Source organism: Cetorhinus maximus, chromosome 5 (assembly GCF_964194155.1).
Source record: "Cetorhinus maximus chromosome 5, sCetMax3.hap1.1, whole genome shotgun sequence".
NCBI classification, from domain to species: Eukaryota; Metazoa; Chordata; class Chondrichthyes; order Lamniformes; family Cetorhinidae; genus Cetorhinus; species Cetorhinus maximus.
Window position 1 is genome coordinate 50,426,017 of NC_135883.1, and position 24,632 is coordinate 50,450,648.

Genomic DNA, 24,632 nt, shown 5'->3' on the forward strand with positions numbered 1-24,632 from the left:
GTGGGCTTCAGACATTTGAAGAAAAGGTCCAAACCTACCGAAGGAATTTGCAGGACAACCACACCGTCCCCCCACACCACCACGGGCGAGGTCCTCCCCACCCCACACCTCCACCAGACAGGGTACAGGCCGCCCCTTTAGGACTGTGGAATAGACATAAACATGTGTAAAAAGTGGATAAGTTCTTTGGAGTCATTTAAACACCCTGCCCTTTAAATTTTGAAGAAAAAAAATAGTCAGCTTACAGCTGGGAAAAAAAAACGGTGCTTGCAATTTCAATAAATGTTTGTTGACATAAGTGTGAGGGCTATCATTATAGTATTATTGCTGCGTGACTGCTTTCCACAACCTATCATTGTCATCATGTGGGTGTCTGTAAATTCACAGTCTGATAGACAGCTCAGAAAGGTTATAAAAGGATTAGCTGTCTTTGAAGGGATTTAAATGTATTAACTGGCTTTTATCAATTAGTTTGTTTTTAATTGAGTGAAGTCTGTAAAGATGCTTAAAATTTTACTTTATTTCATCTCAGCATGATACTTGAGGTCTGTGCATTGCGGATTCTGGGTGAGTTGGCATGAAAGGTGTTAAGAACAAAGGGTGGTGGATGGGGGACATGGGTTGGCATGGAGGGTATGAGGGGCGATGGGGAGTGTGTGGGGGGCATGACTTGGCATGGTTGAGGGGATGAGGGGGGTGTTTTTGGCTTTAATACTTTTGTTACACCTGGGACAAAGTCCCAGAGCACTGAGGTAGGCCTTTTAAACAGCTTGCCTCAGCACCCGGCAGCCCCTGTGGCTGCCTCCGAGCTCTTTCTGGCTCCAGTTAGCATCGGCCCCTCCAGAACAAAAATCCAACCGTTCGGGGCACTTTCTCCTGAATTGGGTTTGCAGAATCAGGAATTTTCCAAATTCTGTCCCCGACTTGGACGCATAAATTCAGCCCTTAGAGAGTAGGCTATTTCTTAAGTATGTACAGCCCAGTGTACATTTTCAATAGCTCACTCAGAACAGAGATAGTGCCAGTTAATTGGAGAAAGGTGCATCTAGTGGAAAAAGGTTTAAAATTAAATCCTAGAAATAACAGACCATTGGGTTCATCCTTGTGATGGGAAAGCTAATTAAGCATCATAAAAGATGCTTCACTGATCATCTAGAATGCTGAGAGCTACTACCAGATACTCTGCAGTTCCAGAGAACAGATGATGATTGACAAACCAAATCCAGGTTTTTGAAGACATTGCTTGGATGGTGGTTCAAGGAGGCAGGCAATGTCACCTTGGATTTTGAAAAAGCTTCTGATAAATGAGGTGCTCATGAGTTGCTCTGTGCAAAAGTTATGCCTCATGGCATGAAGGATGAGATGGCTACATGGATCATAAATTCGATAAGCAGCTATAAGCAAAGGGTGATTTTAAAGGCAATAGCTTTGCAATGGGTCTGGTGATGAGTGGAGTTTCCCAGGGCTCAGGTAACAAGGTAACAAGGCCTCAAATAAAAAAAATGCTGGAAATACACAGTGAATCAGGCAGCATCTGAGGAGAGATACAGAATTTATTACCTTTCATTAGAACTACTAACGAGACCTCATCTGCAATATTGTGTTCAAATTCCCAACTTCAGGAATGACATTGTGACTCTGCAGAACATAGAGAGAAGTGCAAGAAGGATGATCTGGTAGCCTTAAGGTAGGCAGGGACCCAAGATGCATCCTTAGCAGCAGAAGCTTGTTCAACAGCCCCATGCCTGCTCTAGCTCCATACAGATGAGGTGGCCTCTCACTGACCCAGCATTCTGCAAAAAGGTGAATGTGGGGTGGTGACTGAAAAGTACCACCCTGACATTACTGTTGGCATCACATCCCTGAGGATTTTCAGGATCACAATCTTAAAATTAGGTCAAGATTTGATTTTCCACTTTGTACATCACGCTTAGTCACCACATAACATTCAATTGATAGTTTAAAAATTGGACTACCTCGTTCCATGTAAAACACAATCAATCTAGCCAGGGTCATCTTCATAATTGCCTCTCCTTTTCCTGTGGTAGACACTGCACCACTCAGGTTATCAGCATAGCCTCCACTTCCTGCTCAAAAAAACACATGCAAATGTAAAGCTGGCCGTTCATGGTCTCAAAAACTGCATTGGAAGAGATTCCAGGAATTAATCACCCTGCGGAGAGCTGGGTGGGGGATTTTATCTGTCCACTGTGCATAACGCACACCAACAGTTTCTGCAAAGTGCCAGTACACTGAATCACAAAGCAGTAGGATGTAAATTATCCCCTGAAATTCCTCACGTGAGATCAACCTGTTCAGAGCTGTCCCCTTCACAGAGTCCAAATCAGTCCAAGGATATAGGGTGAGAAAATGAAACAGAAAATGCTGGAAATATCCAGCAGGTCTGGCAGCATGTGTAGAGCAAGAAAAACAGTTTCTGAAGGAAGGTGATCGACCTGAAGCATTAATTCTGTTTCTCTCTCTACACAGGTAGATTACTTCCAGCAGTTTGCGCTTTTATTTCAGATTTCCAGTGTTGGCAATATTTTGCTTTTGATATATGTAGAAAGGTGGGCCTGTTAAAAGTGACAGCAAGTGTATAACCTGATCTCACCTTGTATAACCTGACCTCACCTTGTTCACTGCAGGGGGATTTGTGCTGCACTTACAAAATGTATATCTGTGGATTAAAAGATTATAAGTGTATAAAATATTAAGCAGTACAGGTAAAATAAACCCAGATTAATACCTGCATTCAGCCAAGAAGCAATGTATAAATAGGAATCAGTAAACAGTACAATTGGAACAAACATCACAGACAGATTGACGAAATGATCAGACTCATGGCCAAAGACAAACTGACGAAACGAGCAGACATGTGGGTGATGAAATTTAGTACAGAGAAGTGTGAAGTGATACATGTTGATGGGATGAGTGAGGAGAGGCAGTATAAATGGGGCATAATTTGAAAGGGTGTGCAGAAACAGATATCCGTGGGTTATGTAAGCAAATCTTTGAAAAACTGTAAAGAATTTAAAAAAGCATGGGATCCTTGGCTTTATAATAGAAGGCACAGAGTAAAGGAAAACCAAGAAGTTCCCCAAATCTTTATAAATTGTTAGGACCCAGCTTGAGAACTGTGCTTGATTGCAGGTAATCATACTTTAGCACAGATGTAAAAGCCCTAGCGAGCAGATTTACTGAAATGGTACTAAGGATACAGGCTACAGTTACGTGGAGAGACTAGAGAAGCTGGGGTTGTTCTCCTTACACAGTAGGTTGAGGGAAGATTTGATACAGATGTTCAAAATTATGCATGGCTTTCATAAAGCAAAGAAAAAGAAACTAGTTCTACCAACAGGAGGATCAGTGACCAGGGCACATAGATTTAAGGCAATTGGCAGAAAAAGTGAAGATGAAATGAAGTGGCTTGGTTTCGCCCTTCCCCCACATTGCCCCTCACCCCTTTCCCACTTCCACCACCCACCATTTATCCCGCCCTCAGCTCCCCACCTTTCCCCACCCCCTCCACCTTCCCTGTCTCTATTGATAAATGGAGGGAGACATGCGATTGTTGTTTTCTCCCCTTGGTCATTGTGAATACGTATATACACCACTTGAAAGCAGATAATTTAGGAATACCATGCAGGGAACAAGAGGAAATATTGTACCTATGCAGGGAGTATCACCAATCCGACCCACCAATGTGTTGCTGAGTCCTCCAGTAGAGGTGGCACAAGCCACATTCCCATCAGTGTCTAATGCAACAGCACCAATTGTCCCATGATCACTGTTAGAGAAGGAATCAAAGGCGAAACTTAAGAGATTATAAATCTTTTAACCTAAGTGTTAGTGCAGCATCCTTCAGTATTACACAGGCATTTTATCAAATGAAGCAGAGCATCCTGATTTAAAATTACTGGAGCACTAGTGTTCCAATTCTTATTCAAATTTGTAGCATCTTAAGTTTTATACCTCATGGCATGGAGTTACTACTAGGAGTTTTGCTGAAGTTACACTCAAGTTTCTGCACAGCCTTATTAACATAAACCCAAACAAAATCTCCCAGGGATGAGTGCAATCAAGCAGTGTCATTGATTGAAGTCAGTTTGTGGCTCCAGTACTATAAAGAGGGTCCCAGGAAACCAGCCATTCTCCAGCTGACTGATGAACTACTCTTGACCTTACATTTCAAATTGGCTTCAACTGACAACCTTGATCTGCTCTTGGTCAACTGCAGCTGGAGGATCATCAACTCGGTGAAAGACGCTCTTTGGTCTGTCCGAAACTTGTTGGTCTTTCAGCGCAAAGAGTTGTCCCTGACGGAGTGTTGCAGACTGGCACATTCCAAAGTCCAGGACTACGTGCTGAGGGACGCACTAAAGCTTGGGGCAGTCGCCGCAAAGGCGCAATGGGGAAAGGTCGCTGTCTAAGACCTTTCTGCCTCAGTGCACCGAGGGACTGGGAACTGTTGAGAGCCCCTCGGGCTGTACAGCTCAAAATGAATGTATGCAGTGAATACTAAGTGTATTATAAATGTATTGAAGCATCTCAGAGTGCAAAATGATGTATGTTGATAACTCCAATACCATTGTCTGATTGTCTGCGTTGACCATATTGAAATGATTGTAATATTCATTGATTGTATTGATGCACCTTGTGATACATGTGTAAAAGATGAATCTGATTGTACTTTTGTGATGGTGATTTTGAAATGGTTTGGAATGTTCTTCCAGATATTTTATGAATAAAGTATATTTTTCAAAAAAAAACATTAATCTGCTCTTCACCTGTGACCAGCACTCAACTGAGACCAAAAAGATGTACCCTGCTTGTCTGGAGCTGACTGAACTTGAAAGTATTTGCAGCAGAAGAAAACTCAGTTGACTGCAGGGTACTGTAAGTACAGGTGGCATCACACCACCATGGGTGTCTGTGTGTCTGAACATCTAGGCACAATGTGATGAATGCCCCTGAACGGATACAATTAGTAGAAACTCACCATTTCCAACCTGGGGCCAGTATTGTGAGTAGGTGCTGCTTCTGGTGATTGGACTTTTGAACCAGCATAAAACATATTCATGTAGTTATGTTTGCAATTCATTTTAGCACTTATTTATTCACTTCTCAGATTATGCTGATACGTGTGGGCAGAAATCTTGGGAATGTCCAAGGCCACATATTACACTAGGTTAACACAGTGAGGTTAATATGGCATTCAATCTAAATAGATGCTGTATTGTAAGAAAGGCTAATTGATACCAAATGAGCCACACAAAAAAATAACACAACTGCATTTATACTGAAAGCATTAAAAGTAAATGTGTAGGATTCTGCCCAAGGTAAAGGATATTAAACCTTGCCCAGTTAGGAACAGGGGATTTGAATTAAATGTATTTACATCTGTGAATCCAGTGGGGTAGAAGCTGCTTGGAGGTTTTGTCTCCATCGTTCTCTCGATCTTTCTGTAATCAAAGACTCCATTGGCACTTCCGGGAAACCCAATGCTTTAGCGAATCGCGATGCACCTCGGTCACTCAGCATCACATGTTTGGTCTAGAAAAGAAGCAGGTTCCAATTAATATTTAAAAAAACAAATCCGTATCAGATTCACTTCTAAACAGGCCAAATGAATGGGTTTAGGAGTATCTAAAATACTACAGACTCTCGAGCTGCAACAGGGAGACAATGGCCATTGGACATAGATAATAATATCAGATTTGAGATCAATATCATCATACAGATCAGGCTGAGTCTGAAAGTTGGAATCAGCCAATATTTAACGCTGTAATAAACATTAGCTCACCCAAGCGAGAACCACCAGCTCTGGACCTGCACAACTAGGCTGCAGCTGGTGAGAGTACCCTGACATAGGGTTAGAATCATTGTTCCAAATGGCAATGGTTCAGCTTCGATATTCATTACCTCATAGGTTCTGGAGGTGGGGGGATATTGAAAGACCAATTTAAAATTCACTGCAGCTGCTCAGGTTTCCCAAAGAGACATTTCAGTGATAGGGAGGCAGGACCTGCCAGCACCTGTGTGAAGAGGACTCCCCCCACCCAACCCCCGCAAACCCAACTGCTGACCTTTCCCCCGCCTCACCCCGATTGCTCACCTTTCCCCCGCCTCACCCCGATTGCTCACCTCTACCCCCCTCACCGCGATGGCTCATCTCTCCTCCCCGTCATCTCGATTGCTCACCTCTCCCCCCCTCACCTCGATTGCTCACCTCTACCCCCCTCACCCCAATTGCTCACCTCTCCCCCTCACCCCGACTGCTGACTATTCACCCCCTCACCCTGATTGCTCACCTCTACCCCCCTCACACCGTTTGCTCACCTCTCCCCCTCACCCCGACTGCTGACCATTCACCCCCTCACCCCGATTGCTCACCTCTACCCCCCTCACACCGTTTGCTCACCTCTCCCCCTCACCCCGACTGCTGACCATTCACCCCCTCACCCTGATTGCTCACCTCTACACCCCTCACCCTGATTGCTCACCTCTCCCCCCTCACCCTCTCCACCCCCCCACACTGATTGCTGACCTCTACACCCCTCATCCCGATTGCTCACCTCTCTCCCCTCGCCTCGATTGCTGCTCTCCACCCCCCCCACATCGATTGCTCACCTCTCCCCCCTCACCCCAATTGCCGACCATTCCCCCCCTCGCCCTGTTTGCTCACCTCTACCCCCCTCACCCCAATTGCTCACCTCTCCCCCCTCACCCCGATTGCTGATCATTACCCCCCTCGCCCCGATTGCTCACCTCTCCCCCCTCACTCTCTCCACCCCCCCACACTGATTGCTCACCTCTACCCCCCTCACCCTGATTGCTCACCTCTACACCCCTCACCCTGATTGCTCACCTCTACACCCCTCACCCTGATTGCTCACCTCTCCCCCCTCTCCCTCTCCACCCTCCCACACTGATTGCTGACCTCTGCACCCCTCATCCCGATTGCTCACCTCTCTCCCCTCGCCTTGATTGCTGCTCTCCACCCCTCCCACACCGATTGCTCACCTCTCCCCCCTCACCCCGATTGCTGACCATTCCCCCCTCACCCTGATTGCTCACCTCTACACCCCTCACCCTGATTGCTCACCTCTCCCCCCTCACCCTCTCCACCCCCCCACACTGATTGCTGACCTCTACACCCCTCATCCCGATTGCTCACCTCTCTCCCCTCGCCTCAATTGCTGCTCTCCACCCCCCCCACATCGATTGCTCACCTCTCCCCCCTCACCCCAATTGCCGACCATTCCCCCCCTCGCCCTGTTTGCTCACCTCTACCCCCCTCACCCCAATTGCTCACCTCTTCCCCCTCACCCCGATTGCTGACCATTACCCCCCTCGCCCCGATTGCTCACCTCTCCCCCCTCACCCTCTCCACCCCCCCACACTGATTGCTCACCTCTACCCCCCTCACCCTGATTGCTCACCTCTACACCCCTCACCCTGATTGCTCACCTCTACACCCCTCACCCTGATTGCTCACCTCTACACCCCTCACCCTGATTGCTCACCTCTCCCCCCTCTCCCTCTCCACCCTCCCACACTGATTGCTGACCTCTGCACCCCTCATCCCGATTGCTCACCTCTCTCCCCTCGCCTTGATTGCTGCTCTCCACCCCTCCCACACCGATTGCTCACCTCTCCCCCCTCACCCCGATTGCTGACCATTCCCCCCTCACCCTGATTGCTCACCTCTCCCCCCTCACCCTCTCCACCCTCCCACACTGATTGCTGACCTCTACACCCCTCATCCCGATTGCTCACCTCTCTCCCCTCGCCTCGATTGCTGCTCTCCACCCCTCCCACACCGATTGCTCACCTCTCCCCCCTCACCCCAATTGCTCACCTCTCCCCCCTCACCCCGATTGCTGACCATTCCCCACCTCGCCCCGTTTGCTCACCTCTACCCCCCTCACCCCAATTGCTCACCTCTCCCCCCTCACCCCGATTGCTGACCATTCCCCACCTCGCCCCGATTGCTCACCTCTCCCCCCTCACCCTCTCCACCCCCCCACACACCCGATTGCTCACCTCTCCACCCCCCCATACTGATTGCTGACTTCTTCCCTCCTCACCCTCTCCACCCCCCACACTGATTGCTGACCTCTCCCCCCTCACCCCAATTGCTCACCTACCCCCCCTCACCTCGATTGCTGCTCTCCACCCCTCCACACCGATTGCTTACCTCTCCCCCCTTGCCCCGATTGCTGACCTCTCCCCCTCACCCCGATTACTGACCTCTCCCCCCTCACCCAGATTGCTGACCTCTTTCCCCCACCCCTCAGCCAAATTGCTGACCTCTTTCCCCCCCCCACTCAGCCCAATTGCTGACCTCTTCCACCCCCCTCAGCCCAATTGCTGACCTCTTCCCCCACTCACCCCAATTGTTGATCTCTTCCCCCCCCAGCCCAATTGCTGACCTCTGCCCCCTCACCCCAATTGCTCACCTCTCTCCCCTCACCCCAATTGCTCACCTCTTACCCCCCCTAACCCCAATTGCTGACCTCTCCGCCCCATAGCCCTTCTGATTGCCATGGTCCTTGGCTGTGGTTCTCCATTACTGCTGTTTGCCTCTCACCTGCAGCTAGCCTGACAATTTGACCTGCTGTTTGGAGGGATATGCGCCTATAAAATGTTAATAAGTTAGTGTCTTTAAGATGGTCAGAACTTCCATGATTGCAGGCTCTCAGTCTGACCCTCCCTGCCTCCCCATTACTGTTGGGGCCTCAAAAAGAGAGAGCAAGGTTGCTGCTCCCGCTCAACAAATTTTGTGGTGAAAAGTGAGCTTTTGGTGATGACAGGGTCAGTTACTAATGCCTACCTCTCCATACCACGGTTCAATGCCCTGTTGACTCTCAGTCTCTGCTCAGGGGTGAACTACGTAAGTTAACAAATGGTAATTGGTTACTATAGAATCAGACGCCAATAGGAGATATGGGAGAAAACAACAGAATACATCGTATTATACACATGTATAACCAAATAATCAAACCTGCAGGGTGAAACTTGCTAAAATATGCCCTTCTGGACAGAGTCTATTGAGGTTACTCCCTATAATTGGAAAAACAGCAACAGTAGACCAAGGATCAACATAAAAGTGGTGTCACTACATTATGGAGTAGACAGCATAGTCCATGTGAACACTGTTGAGGTAACCAAACAGATTTCTATTTGATTCAGTCAGTGCAATGGGGATATATATCACTGGCCTGAAGGCCGCACCCAAGAAAAACACTCAATAATTAGGCAAATCTAAGTTGTTTGCACTCTTTGCTCTAACTATTGGAACACTGGCCAATAAGAGATCGAAGAGATTCAGGTTTACATCCACACTGTTTCATCAGAGTTGCTAATCTCAGCTACGTTGCTTCAGTGGACCTAGTGAAAGTGAGTGGACTATCCGCACACCCATCTCACTGGGCTCCCTATCTGCAATTACTACTAGCTGGTTCAGACCACTAAAGATTAATGGTCGAAAGCTCAGGCAGAGAATGTAGTATTTCTACAACATTCCAGTTTGGAGCAGGCTTTTGCCGTGCTCAATACCAGTGGCTTGAAAAGGGAATAAAAACAAAAGTGTACAAAGAAGGCACTAAACACACCAATAGCAATTACAGGGCAGCAATTAAAAACTGGGGTTCAGCCATCAAATGTTTGATGATCAAAATTACATGCTGACCATCTTGGAAAGCAGAGGTTTGGTTCCAAATCAGATATAGTCTCTCAGTGTATGTTGTGGGATAGCATGGCACTGAGAATGTATCTCTTGTAGAAAAGGAGCTCCACTAAATAGACATTTGGAATGCACCAAATTTTTTGTGTTATTATTTCTACCTCATATTCCATTAATTTTAGTTCTACAACACAAGTGAGTGACAGTGACTGGTTTCTGAGTGAGAGGCCCTGACAGAGTCATTGGACTGCACTATAGGATCCTGAACCACAATCTCCCAAAAAAGCTCCTGATTTCAGCCTGTCTATTTGAGATGAGTGCAGGAAGAGAATGAAATGAAGGAGGAAACAGAAGGAAGAACTTGCATTAATGTAGAACCTTATCATGTCCTTAGACGTCCCAAGATGTTTCAAACAGATCAAATGCTCTCCAAATGCAGTCACGATTGTTATGTTGGGAAATACAGCAGTCAAATTGCTCACAGCAAGGTCCCACAAACAACAGAAGTAGTGACTGGCCATTAATCTGGTTTGGTGGTGTTGATTGAGAGATGACTGGTGGTCAGGATACTCCCTCATTCTTCAAATAGAGGTGTGGAACTTTGTTTGTGCAACTGATCAGACAGAAAGATCTGATCTGAAGTTATACGCTTTGGTATGAAGAACAGAAAGGCAGAGTATTATTTAAACGGTGATATATTGGGAAGTGTGGGTGTACAAAGGGATCTGTGTGTCCTTGTACGCTAGTCAATGAAAATAAATAGACAGATGCAGCAAGAAATTAGAAAGGCAAATGGTGTGTTGGCCTTCATTACAAGAGGATTTGAGTTCAGAAGTAGGGGTGTCTTACTGCAGTTATACAGGGCCTCGGTGAGACCACACCTGGAATAATGTGTGCAGTTTTGGTCTCCGTACCTAAGAAAGGATATACTTGCCATAGAGGGAGTGCAGCGAAGGTTCTCGAGGCTGATACTGGGGATGGCAGGACTGTCTTATGAGGAGAGATTGGTTCGACTGGGCCTGTAGTCACTAGAGTTTAGAAGAATGAGGGGATCTGATTGAAACGTATAAAATTCTAACAGGGCTAGACAGACTGAATGCAGGGAGGATGTTTCCCCTGGTTGGGGAGTCTAGAACCAGGGGCCACAGTCTCAGGGTATGGGGGCAGGCCATTTAGGACTGAGTTGAGGAAAAATTTCTTCACTCAGAGGGTGGTCAACCTGTGGAATTCTCTATCACAGAAAGCTGTGGAGGCCGAGTCACTGAGTATATTCAAGAAAGAAACTGATAAATCTTTGGATATTAGGGGCATCAAAGGGTATGGAGAGAAAGCGGGAATATGGCGTTGAGATAGAGGATCAGCCAGGATCATACTGAATGGCGGAGCAGGGTCGAAGGGCCAAATGGCCTACTCCTGCTCCTAGTTTCTATGTTTCTATGAATGGCAAACTCCTGACCAATGCTTCTCCCCCTCAGTACTGATGCCTCAATCTAGATTATCTGCCGATATCAGGGCAAGAGGACAGTTTCTTTGTGAAATTCTAAGGGACAAGTCAAATAGACTCTCAAGGATCCTTTGTCTTACAGTGCTGCTCCTGTTACCAGTACCCATCACTTCAGCAATCTCAATGCAGAGTAAAGTTGGTGGTGAACTGCCTCTGCATGGCTGAGGCATGAATATAGAGGTTCCACTGGGTGGAAATCCCCCCAGTCTCCAGATGTAACTTCATTCAGAGACCAAATGAAACCTTGCCGAAACTTTTCCACTATTCTGCAGGGGAATTTCAACCTTGTAGCATGTAAAGACAACTTAAAAGTGACAGCACCCGGGATAGCTGTTAACAACACAACATCTTTTAGCAAAGCTCGTCGTTGTTCCTGGCCATTGGCAGGTCGCTGGTAGGCCTGTAGGCATCGTAACTTGTCTGTTGTCACTGTGAAATTCATCCTGTAATACAAACTGGGTGTATTCACAATTTCACAGCCTGGATTGTTACAGAACCAATTCTTCATATTGTGCACATTGTTGTTGTAAGAAGGGAAGTAGAACTCTCGGAGGCAGATCACATGATAAGATTTTCATTTAGCTGCAAGAGGAATTAGTTTAACAGAGCTAGAGTTTTGTTTAGGTGTTTAATTTTGCAGATCTGTGGTTGATTTGTGATAGCCGTTCATATTTCAAGCTGGCCTGCCTGCTAAATTAGTAATCTTGGGGTTCAGCAGATAGATTCCATTGATGAAACAGCACACAAACTGATCTTTCCTTCCATTAAGAAGAGTATCACTGTCCTCTACAGGAACTGAGTGGAGTAACAACAGAATATCTAATATCCCAAATGCGGGTCCAGAATTAGCAAGTCACTTAAAATAAAGTGCTTTTCACAACCTCAAGATATCCCAGTGTTTCACAGTATATGAAGTACTGTCGAAGTGTAGTTATTGTTGTAACATAATGAAATGAACTGTAACGTAATGAGCTCAAGGGAAATGTTCCCCACTGCGGGGTCCCGGCACAAAGCCTTGTCTACCAGGAGCAGCAATCACTGACACTCCACCAGATTTCAGATTGACCACCTTAGACTGAGCTCCAATATAGTCGGTAAAACATGCAGAGCTCACTCCAATCTCTCTTCACAGTCTCCAGCATTTCGAAGATTATCATTAGTGCCTCTGCAATTTCCACTCTCACTTCCCTCAGTACGGTTAGGGTTAGGGTGATAGCAAATCAACCATATATCTGCAAAATTAAACACCTAAAATAAACACTAGCTCTGTTAAACTAATCCATTTTTTCGGCATACTTTATCTCCCCTCTTGCAGCTAAATGAAAATCTTATGTGATCTGCCTCTGTGTTCAACTTCCCTCCTTATAACAACAAATAGGTTTTCTATAAGCATGTAAATAATAAAAGGGTGGTAAAATAAAGAGTAGGGCCGATTAGGGACAAAATTGCTGGAGTTTTTTGAGGAATTAACAGAGAAGGTTGATAAAGGAAACACTATTGATGCGGTGTATATGGATTTTTACATAGGTGTGGTACAGTGCCACACAACAGACTTGTGACCAAAATTCTAGCTCATGGAATAAAAGGGAAAGTAGGCACTTGGATAAGAAATTGGCTAAGTGACAGGAAACAGAGAGTAGTGGTTAATGGATGTTTTTCAGATTGGAGGAAGATTTGTAATGGAGTTCCCCAGGGGTCAGTGTTGGGACCCTTGCTCTTCCTGATATATATTAATGACCTAGGCTGTGGTGTGCAGGGCAGGATTTCAAAATTTGCAGATAATACGAAGATTGGAAATGTTGTCAACTGTGGTGGGGATAGTCTTGAGCTTCAAAAGGGCAGAGACATGGTGGTGGATTGGGCAGACAAGTGGCAGATGAAGTTCAATGTAGAGAAGTGTGAGGTGATTTATTTTGGCGGGAAGAATGTGGAGAGACAGTAATAAAATAAAAGGAGAAACTCTAAAGGAGGTGCAGGAACAGAGGGACCTCGGTGTATATGTACATAGGTCTTTGAAGATGATGGGGGACATGTTGAGAGAGTAGTTAATATAGCATATAGTATCTTGGGCTTTATTAATAGGGGCACTGAGTACAAGAGTAAGGAGGTCATGTTGAACTTGTATAAGACACTAGTTAGGCCTCATCTGGAGTACTGCATCCAGTTCTGGGCACCATACTTGAGGAAGGATTTGAAGGCATTGGAGAGAGTACAGAAGAGATTCACAAGAATGATTCCTGGGATGAAGACCTGTAGCTATGAGGATAGGTGGGAGAGGTTGGGAGTATTTTCCTTGGAGAAAAGGCGGCTAAGAGGAGACTTGATAGAGGTATTCAAGATCCTGAGGGGTATGGACAGGGTAAGTAGTGAGAAACTGTTCCCACTCAAGAGAACATCAAGAACAAGAGGGCATAGATTCAAAATAATTGACAAAAAGAGTAAACGTCATGAAGAAATTTTTTTTCACCCAGAGGGTGGTTGGAGCGTGGAACAAACTTCCTGAAAGGGTGGTGGAGGCAGGTTCGATTGAGGAAATCAAAAGGGAATTGGATTGCTACCTGAAAAGAGAGAATGTGCAAGGGTATGGGGATAAGGCAGGGGTCTGGGACTAGGTGGAATACTCTTTTAGAGAGCCAGTGCAGACTCGATGGGCCGAATGGCCTCCTTCTGCATGTAAAGATAAGGTGATACTGAAAAGCTACAGCTGGAGTTGTTGTTAGCCTCAGAAATTGTTTGGGATAATTATTTTCTCCTGCAAAGAGGTAACACATCCTCCAAACACTGCCTAATGATGTTCTAGAGTGGAAAGTTATACAATAACTATATTTTAAGAGTAAACTGTACCTTTTCCATAACCAGTCGAGCAAGTTTCGTTGGATTAGCTATGTTTCTGACACCGGCAACTGCTCCTGTATCAAGGCTTTTCCCATCCATGATAATGGCATCAAGCTCAACTTCACCACATTCATTCAGCACAGCTCCACAACCTAAATACAATTTGAAAGAAATTCAGTCACATTGCCTCATTTGAGATTCCTGCTCTTGCAATGGCTTTTCCGTCCAAGGTTGAGTCTCCAAGATCCAGTTTCAGCTTTTTTCTCAATTAACACAGTCTGTCTGCTTACATTTTCAATGAATGCCATTTTCTTCCACGCAAATTATCAACTGAGTTCGAAGTTCAAAAGTTGATAGTTAAATGATTGTTTTTCAAACTGGAGAATAGTGGACAGTAGCGTTGCCAGGGGTCAGTGCTAGGACCAAAGGGCAGACAAGTGACAGATGAAATTTAACAGAGAAAAGTGTGAAATGATGATTTTTTGCAAAAGGGATAGGAGAGGCAATATAGACTTAATGACAGTTCCAAAGAGTGTGCAGGAACAGAGGAACCTGCAGGTGCATGTGCATAGATCTTTAAAGGTGGCAGGATATATTGAGAGAGAGTGATTAGCAAAGCATATGGGATCTTGGATTTCATAAACAGGTGTATTGAGTACAAATGCAGGGGAGTTATACTGATTCTTTATAAAGCTTTGGTTAGGTCACAATTAGGTTATTGTGTCCAGTTCTGGTCATCACATGTTAGGAAGGATGTGAGGGTCCTTGAGAGGATGCAGAGGAGATTTACCAGATCCAACAGAGGGTGGTAGTGAGAAGTGACTGAAGCATTCTGGGAGAAGTCACCGCAGACACCGCGACTCAGAAGGGTATCGAGGAGAAGGGCTCTTGCATTCAACATTAGGAAGAGCATCCAACAGAGTGCGGTAGTGAGAAGTGACAAGCATTCTGGGAGAAATCACTGCAGACACCACGACTCAGAAGGGAATCGAGGAGAAGGACTCTTGCACTCAACAGGTGGAAGAGCATCCAACAGAGAGCGGTAGTGAGAAGTGACTCCTCGTAGCAGACGTAATGTACAAGAACGCTCCACTCCGGTTAATTAACGTGTATGGCCCGGCACAAGGGGCTGAACGGCTGGAGGTTTTTCAGCAGCTCCCACTGCTGCTGGCGACCTCCAGGCCGGTCATTCTGGGCGGTGACTTCAACTGCATCATCGATGCGGCTGGACGATCCAGCAGGGCCGGCAGCAGATTGGACGCTACGTCCAGATCCCTGATGGAAACAGTTAAGGATGCCAAGCTGCACGACGTCTTCAGCAACCTGCAGACGGAGCGCAGCGTAGATACACCTGGTCGCATCCAGATGAGTCCATTTGTTCCAGGATAGACTTCCTGTTTGTGTCCCGTGCATTCACAGTCAGATCCACCGATGTCAAGCCGGTGTTCTTCTCTGACCACTGCCTCCTACTGGCGGACTGCCACTTGGAGAAGGACCTGAGGGTGGGCAGGGGGGCATGGAAGCTAAATGTGCAACTGCTGACCCCAGAGAACATTGAGGAGCTCAAGAGGGATTACAAAGGTTGGAGAACCGTGAAACCCCTCTTTGAGTCCCTGACACGCTGGTGGGAAGCGATCAAGGGAAACATCAAGAGGTTTTTCATCCTCAAAGGCACCCAGAAAGCTAGAAAGGAACAGAGGGAAATGTCCCGACTCCAGAAAAACATGCAGAATCTGCTCCGGCTGCAGTCGATGGGGGTCGATGTCAAGGAGGAGCTCCAAGAGGTGAAGAGCCAGCAAGCCTCGCACTTTGCCTCGGAGGCCTCCAAGATCATCTTCCATTCCAGAGTCCGCTCCGTGGAGCAGGATGAGACGTGCTCACGTTTCTTCTTCCAAAAGGTACACAGAGAGAGCTCTGTGATCAGCAGCCTGAAGGAAGAAGACGGCTCAGTAAAGTCATCATGGTCCGACATTTTGAGGATCAGCAAATCCTTTTATGCCGGATTGTATGACGTGAAGCCCACGGACAGCACGGTCTCCCAGTCCTTCCTGTCCTCTATCACGGAGGTCTTAGACGACAGTACGCGGGAGAGCCTGGACAAACCGCTAACTCCTGATGAACTGACTAAGGCCCTTGAGTCCTTCGAGAAGAGTAAAACTCCCGGAAGCGACGGCTTGCCGGCGGAGTTGTATTCGGCTCTGTGGGACTTAATCGGCCCAGACCTGCTAGGAGTGTACGAGAGTATGCTCCTGGCTGGTAGTATGTCAGAATCCATGAGGAAAGGCATCATCACCCTCATCTACAAGCACAAGGGGGAAAGGGAGGAAATTAGAAATTGGCGACCCATTTCACTGTTGAATGTGGACTATAAGATTCTGTCCAAGGTCATCGCCAATCGGGTCAAATCCGCTCTGGAATTGGTGATTCACCCTGACCAGACCTGCACTGTGCCAGGCAGGAAGATCTCTGACAGCCTCGCGCTGCTCAGGGATACGATTGCCTATGTACAGGACAGGGGTGTGGATACCTGCCTCATCAGCTTGGATCAGGAGAAGGCCTTTGACAGAATATCGCACACCTACATGGTGGATGTGCTCTCCAAAATGGGGTTTGGGGAGGGAATTCGAAATTGGATCCAACTGCTCTACACTAACATCAGTAGCGCAGTCTCAATCAATGGGTGGGAAACAGATAGCTTTCCGATTAAATCTGGAGTCAGGCAGGGCTGTCCTCTCTCGCCTGTTCTTTTCGTGTGTTGCATAGAACCCTTTGCCGAGTCCATCAGGAAGGATCCGGGCATAAGAGGAGTGACGATCCCAGGCAGTGGAGGCACTCAGGTAAAAGCCTCCCTGTACATGGACGACGTCGCCGTCTTCTGCTCGGATCCGCTGTCGGTGCGCAGACTGATCCACATCTGCGACCAGTTCGAACTGGCCTCGGGAGCCAAGGTAAATCGTGGGAAGAGCGAGGCCATGTTCTTTGGGAACTGGGCTGACCGATCCTTTGTCCCCTTCACTGTCAGGGCTGACGGCCTGAAGGTGCTGGGGATATGGTTCGGAGGGACCAGGGCATGCGTTAGAAACTGGAAGGAGCGAGTGGCTATGGTGAAAAGGAAACTGGGCATGTGGGAGCGACGCTCCCTCTCCATTGCGGGTAAGAACCTGGTCATCAGGTGTGAGGCATTCTCGCTGTTGCTGTACGTGGCGCAGGTCTGGCCCATTCCAGACTCCTGCGCGATGGCGATCACTCGAGCCATCTTCCGCTTTATCTGGAGGTCGAAAATGGATCGTGTCCGCAGGGACGCGATGTACAAGCCTCTAGATAAAGGGGGAAAAAACGTGCCCAACATCGCCCTCATACTGATGGCCACCTTTGTGTGTGGCTGCATCAAGCGGTGCGTAGACCCTCAGTACGCAAACACCAAGTGTCACTACGTGCTGAGGTTCTACCTGTCCCCGGTGTTGCGAAGGATGGGTCTGGCCATGCTGCCGCGGAACGCTCCAAGTAGTTGGACCGTGCCGTACCACCTGTCCCTCGTGGAAAAATTTATGCAGAAAAACACCTTTGACCACAAGTCCATCAGGCAGTGGTCAGCACGTAACGTCCTAGAGGCCCTGAGGGAAAAGGAGAGGGTGGACCCTGTGGGATGGTTCCCCGAGCAGACTGTCAAAGTCATTTGGCAGAGTGCCTCATCGCCAGAACTTTCCAACAAGCACCAAGACGTGGCTTGGCTGGTGGTGAGAAAGGCCCTCCCCGTCAGATCCTTCCTACACGCCAGGAGTCTCACCCCCTCTGCACGTTGCCCTCGAGGTGGCTGTGGTGGGGAAGAGACCGTTGTTCACCTCCTTGTGGATTGTGCCTTTGCAAAGAAAGTCTGGAGAGAGATGCAGTGGTTGCTGTCGAGGTTCATCCCGAGCAGTTCTGTGACACAGGACTCTGTGCTCTACGGGCTGTTCCCAGGGACACACACCGAGACAAACATCAACTGCAGCTGGAGGATCATCAACTTGGTGAAAGACGCGCTTTGGTCTGCCCGAAACTTGTTGGTCTTCCAGCGCAAAGAGTTGTCCCCGACCGATTGTTGCGGACTGGCACAATCCAAAGTCCAGGACTACGTGCTGAGGGACGCACTAAAGCTTGGGGCAGCTGCCGCAAAGGCGCAATGGGGAAGGGTCGCTGTCTAAGACCTTTCTGCCACAGCGCACCGAGAGACTGGGAACTGTTTAGAGCCCCTCGGGCTGTACAGCTCAAAATGAAAGGCTGTTAATGATTGTAATATTGTTTGTACTGATGCACCTGGTGATACATTTTGTAAAAGTTTAACCTGGATTGTACCCTTGTAATGGTGTTTTTGAAATGGTTTGGAATGTGATTGAAGATATTTTATGAATAAAGTATATTTTTGCAAAAAAAAAAAATTCTGGGAGAAGTCACTGTAGACACAACTCAGAAGGGGATCGAGGAGGTCCCACTGTCAAAGAACGGAATAGCTCCAAGCATTACATTGCTGTAGTGTTTCCATCCCTCCTTCCTCCTCAAACCAAAAAAGAAGAGAGGGAGAGGCCGTACCTTCAGGAGTGCATCAGGCCTGCGAGGGACACTCTTATGAAAGTGGATTTTTAAAAAAAGGAACTGATTGGTGAGTAAATCCTGGTGAGTTTTTTTTTCAATCTATTAAAGTTATTTATTGCTTAATACTGAGATAGGAGCTAAAAAAAAAAGTATAGAGTAATACTGTACAAGTATAATTAGTCAAGGAACATGTTTCTAATATAAGGAAACTTATATTAGTTTCCTAACTAATATAAATAAGGCCCCGAGCTAGCGTATTTTTTTAAGGGAGTAACTAGCTTAATCAAGAGGGACATCATGGCAGGAGATCTCAGACCATAGAACCATAGAAAAGTTACAGCACAGAAGGAGGCCATTCAGTCCATCTTGCCAAGCCAGCCGTAGGACACTCAGGTGCCCTTTCTAATCCCACCTTCCTGCACCCAGCCCATAGCCCTGCAATTTACAGCACTTTAGGTGCAGATCCAGGTACTTTTTAAAAGAGTTTAAAGTTTCTGCCTCTACCACCAACTTGGGCAGCGAATTCCAGACACCCACTGCCCTCTGCGTAAAAAATTCTTCCTCATGTCCCCCTACACCTTCTGCCACTTATCTTGAAACTATGTCCCCTGGTTCTAGAATTCTCCATCAAGGGAAACAATTTTATCCTGTCCACTCTAGCTATTCCCCTTATAATTTTGTACACCTCAATCAAGTCACTTCTCAGCCTTCTTTGTTCTAAGGAAAATAACCCCAACCTATCCAATCTCTCCTCATAGCTACACTTTTCTAACCCTGGCAACATTCTTGTAAAAATCCTCTGCACTCTCTCCACAGCTATTACGTCCTTCCTGTAATGTGGTGACCAGAACTGTACACAATACTCCAGTTGCAGCCTCACCAGTGTTTTATACAATTCCAACATTATAACCTTACTTTTATATTCTATACCTTTGCCAGACCCATGATATGCTCCTCCTGCAGGATGTGGGAAATGAGGGATGCTTCCAGCGTTCCTGCTGACCATGTCTGCGAAGGTGTGTCCAAATGCAGCTTCTGGCTAACCGGATTTTGGAGCTGGAGCTGTGGGTGGACTCATTGTGGAGCATCTGCGATGCTGAGCAAGTCGTGGATAGCGCATTTAGCAAGGTGTTTTGCCCAAGTTGGTGGTAGAGGCAGAAACTTTAAAATCTTTTAAAAAGTACCTGGATCTGCACCTAAAGTGCTGTAAGCTGCAGGGCTATGGGCCAGATGCAGGAAGGTGGGATTAGAAAGGGCACCTGGGTGTCCTAGGGCTGGCATGGACAAGATGGACCGAATGGCCTTTTTCTGTGCTGTAACTTCTCTACGGTTCTAATAGTTCCAGGGATGAGGGATTTTAGCCACAAGGTTAGGTTGGAGAAGCTGGGATTGTTTTCCTTCAAGCAGAGGTGATTGAGGAAAGATTTGATAGAGATACACAAGATTATGATGGGTTTAGATAAGATAGACAAGAAAAGCTGATGGTACAAGGACTATGGGACACAGATTTAAGGTTTTGGGCAAGAGATGTCGCAGGGAATGAGAAGATTTTTTTTCTTTACACAGTAAGTGGTAATGATCTCAAACTCGCTGCCCACAAGAGTGGTTGAAGTGGAGACGATCAATGGATTTCAAAAGGAAATTGGGTGGGCACTTGAGAGAAATAAACTTGCTGACTATGGGGATAGAGCGGGGAATGGAAATGAATGGATTGTGCTGCAGAGAGCCAGCATGGACTCGATGGGCCAAACAACCACCTCCTGTCCTGGAATTGTGCTAATCATTCAACTTGCTCCTCCCTGACTTTTCTCCTTTCATTCCCACAAGAACTTCACTCAGGTTTGTTCTTCATAGGAGCCCGAATGGTAAATGTTGACTGGTTGTTCAACCAGTAAGAATTTTACTGCTGCAGAAAATCGCACAGGCTTTATTATCATCCTCTCCACCAAATTCATGCACATTGTCCAAGCAATCCCTCATACCAAAGTGTAAGTCTGACCTTCTACATATTGTGACTGCATTTAAAGAGACAGCCACCAAGCCAAAACTACGCAAAAACACCCCAGAGACAATTTTCACTCAGTAAGGACCTGAAAATGAGGATGGCTGTTTGACCACTAGTTACAACCGATAACCAACCAGCTGCAACTCTCAGAGGAGAGGGGTGAAGCATTTGCCTAAAACCAACAGTGGGCCTCCTTGCCTTGAAAATCAATGCCAATGATGTGCTTAGGGTCATGATTGCAATTTTAAAGGACACAAGTGTGGAGACTATGACACAAACACTCTGCCTGTGTGTATTCCAATCAGGAGACCATGTAGCTCTGCAAAATTACTGCAGGCACTTGTCGGACTGCCCTGACCCATCTTGGTATCAGGACCACCCATCTCCTCCCCACCCGTTTCAGAGTACCCACCCGTGGGGAGCTGCTGGTCTGGCCTCATCTTGCCCTCTTCCACTTCCAGACACTTACCTATGGCCAATCCGAGTGTCCGAGCTGGCCAGCATGCCTGAGGCTGAAAAGCAGCAAGATTCATCAAGACCCCTTTGCTGTCTGCAGCTTCCTGCCAAATTCAAATGAGGCCGGGGTCTCAAAATGGCAGCTATCTCCACCACTGGAATGGCCAACCACCCAGCACACTGTTGGTCGGCTGCCCAGGAGTCCAAATCGTCATGTTTTCCCACACACACACACGCACGCAAGCACGCACATATTCTAAGAACCACCAAAAGAAGTGAGAGCCCTGGCTGAGTTTGTCCACCCTGCTAGTCAACAGCCCTTTGAGGTAAAGATTGATTCAAACCTCCCTCACTTCAAAGGTCATTGTTCCCTGCAGAAACATTGATAGATCAGGTCATTCCTGGCTTAATACACCAACACATTTAATCCTAAATTCCCAGCATCTCTCATGCACCAAAGAACAACTGGGCAAATATTGCACCAGAAGTAGCATTGCCCCTCGAAGGGGACACAAACACCAATATTCCTTTTAACTACAATTTCTCGTGTCTTTGGTATCATATGACCATATTTTCTTTCAGCAAAGTTTCTTCTATGTCGAAGGAGGGATAAGCTTAACATCCATGATGGGAAAGATACTGAAATCGATATTGGAACAAATGATAGGACAGCATCTGGAGGCAGAAATTGTAAGTTAAAAATAGTCAGCACGGATTTTGAAAGCTTGAATCGTGCTTAAGTAGCCTGATAGAACTCTTTGAAAAGGTAATGGAAATTTACACAAGAGTAATTCAGTAGATGTCAGAAATTGAGATTTGCAAGTGGCCTGAGATAAAGTACCATTTAGGGCGAGAGGACAAATAGCTGAATGGATAACAAATTGAATAAAAACAATAGCAACAGAGAGGAGGGTAAAGGGTAGTTATTCAGATTGGAGCAAGGTCGAAAGCAGTGTTCCACAAGGATCAGTGCTGGGCTCACTGTTACTCAATTTATATTAATGGTTTGGACTGAAGAACAAGTTACTCAGTATCAAAATTTGCAGATAATACAAAACTGGGGGGGTGTAGCTAACGCGTTTGAAGAATGCAAAATAATTGAAAAAGACATTAGAAAACTTGTAGACGGTGCAGTTAAGTGGCAAATAGACTTTAACAGATAAACATGAAGTGAAGCAGTCTCATAGGAAATATAGAAACTACACCTTAGAAAATAAGAAACTGAATGGAGTAGAAGAGCAAAGGGATCTATGAATACAGGATAACAAATCATTAAAAACAGTATCACAGTGCAGTAACGCAATTTTTTAAAACAGCACAGAATTCAAAAGAAGCTACATAAAAAAACCCAGAAAATGCTGGAAATAGTCAACAGGTCAGGCAGCATTTGTGGAGAAAGAAACAGAGTTAATGTTTCAGATCATAGCAATTGGGAAAAGTTAAGAGATGCAATAGGTTTTGAGACAAGGGCAAAAGTAAGGTCTGTGACAGGAAAACAGGAGAAATTGAATGACAGAAGAGTTAGTCTTACAGGGCCAAAGGGAATGGGTGATGATCTCCATGCTATAAACAGGACATAGAAGCACTAGAGAGTGCAAAAAACTGATCTGGAACTGAGAAATTTCAGCTATCGGGAAAGGTTGAACAGGTTAAGACTGACCTGATAGAGGTCCTTAAAATTATGAACAGGTTGGACAGGTTAGATATGAAATGAAAGTTTCCATTTGTGGGAGAATTGAAAACTAGAGGCTATAATTACAAGATAATTACTAATAAATCCAATAGGACAATAATTTACTCAGTGGTTAGAATGTGGAAATTGCGAACACAGGAAGTCAGTGAGACTTCAAAAGGAAGGCAAACGAGTGCATGAGGGAAAGGAAATGGAAAATTTGCTGGAAGGCGGAAATGAGGTAGATGGAATGGGAGGAGACTCATGCAAAAGAACACACCACCACAGACTAGTTGGCCGAATGGCCTGTTTCCATGCCGTATATTCTATGTAAATTTTTCTTAGTGCAAGATCAAACCTGTCTTTACATCACACTATTCTTGGCCTCAAGGTGTCCCAAAGCTCTTCACAGACAATGAAGTACTTTTGTTCACGTTCTACCCTCCATAAACTTGAGGTCATCCAAAACTCTGCTCCCCATGTTCATATGAGAACAAAAGAAATAGGAGCAGGAGTAGACCATACAGCCCACCGAGCATGCTCTGCCATTCAATAAGATCATGGCTGATCTTCGGGCTCAAATTCACTTTCCCACCTGCTCCCCATGTCCCTTGATTCCCAAAAATCTGACTATTTCAGCCTTAAATATACTTAACGATGGAGCGTCCACAGTTCTCAAGTGGAGAATTTAAAACATTCACAGCCCTTTGGGTGAGGAAGTTTCTCCTCATATCTGTCCTAAATGATCAGCTCCTTACCACAAGACTGTGGCCATATATTCTAGATTCCCCAACCAGGGGAACAAGGTCCACCCCACCTCGAGCTCCTCTCTGACATCAATGATAATATCTACCTTCAGTTCCTATCGTCCAATTGACTGAAAGAACAACTCAGAGCTAGGGTCCAGACTACCAAAGAAATGTTAGTTAAATCAACCAGGACTGAGGAGCTGCGGTAGTGAAGACGGGTGGTGGTGGAGCCAGGCCAGGGTTGGGTGGGGGATGGTGGGGTTGTGAGCAAAGCTGGGGATGCTGTGCTCCTCAGCAGGCTCTGCAGGTGCAACCCTAAATATATCAACCTAAATACCAGTGTAATATATGAACCTATATACCAGTGTATGTCCAGGGCAATCAACCCAAATTTTCACACTGACAGACCATCAGTGAGCGATCTACTGGAGACAATTCAGATGCACTGCAACATCTGGATCTGAGTTTAAATGGGCTCCGTAGAAGTTCTGTTGCCATTGTGGCCTCTAACAGTGGCGAACTTCAGTGTTCATTGCTATTGAGACTGCAAAATCCAGTTAATATTCTCTGTCGCTTTGTTTAAGTCATTAATATAGATTGTAAATAGCTGAGGCCCCAGCACTGATCATTAGTTACAGCACTCCATTATCTGGTCCATTATCCAATCCTCTACCCATCCTAATATATGACCCCCAACTCCATGGGCCCTTATTTTCCCTATTAACCTTTTGTGTGGAACATTATAAAATGTTTTTTGGAAATTCAACTATACTACATCTACTGGTTCCCTTGATCTATGCTATTAGATACATTCTCAAAAAATTAAAATTTTTCAAACAGAATTTCCCTTGTCTGATCATCCTATGATTTTCTAAATACATTGTTAAGACTTCCTTATTAACAGATTTCAGCATTTTCCCAAAGACTGATGTCTGACTAACTCGCCTGAAATTCCGTTTTCTCTCTCCCTCCTTTCTTGAATAGTGGAGTTACATTTGCTAATTTCCAATCTGCTGGGATCATTCTAGAATCTAGGGAAGTTTGGAAAATCATAACCAACGCATCCACAATCCTTGCAGAACTCTTTTAGAACCCTAGGATATCGACCATCAGGTCCTGGAGATTTGATGGATTTTCATCCCTTAAGT

At 46.0% G+C, this 24,632-nt stretch overlaps 1 protein-coding gene across 1 annotated transcript in view; it reads right to left on the bottom strand.

Moving 5' to 3' along the window:
• Nucleotides 1-24,632, bottom strand: part of asrgl1 (asparaginase and isoaspartyl peptidase 1) — a 48,946-nt gene that overhangs the window by 10,533 nt on the left and 13,781 nt on the right. The window contains exons 2-5 of the mRNA XM_078541281.1: nt 14,040-14,182; nt 5,402-5,556; nt 3,672-3,790; nt 1,977-2,087 (exon numbers count right to left, since the gene is read on the bottom strand). Coding sequence (XP_078397407.1) covers nt 1,977-2,087; nt 3,672-3,790; nt 5,402-5,556; nt 14,040-14,182 — 528 coding nt within the window. The remainder of the gene's footprint in view (nt 1-1,976; nt 2,088-3,671; nt 3,791-5,401; nt 5,557-14,039; nt 14,183-24,632) is intronic.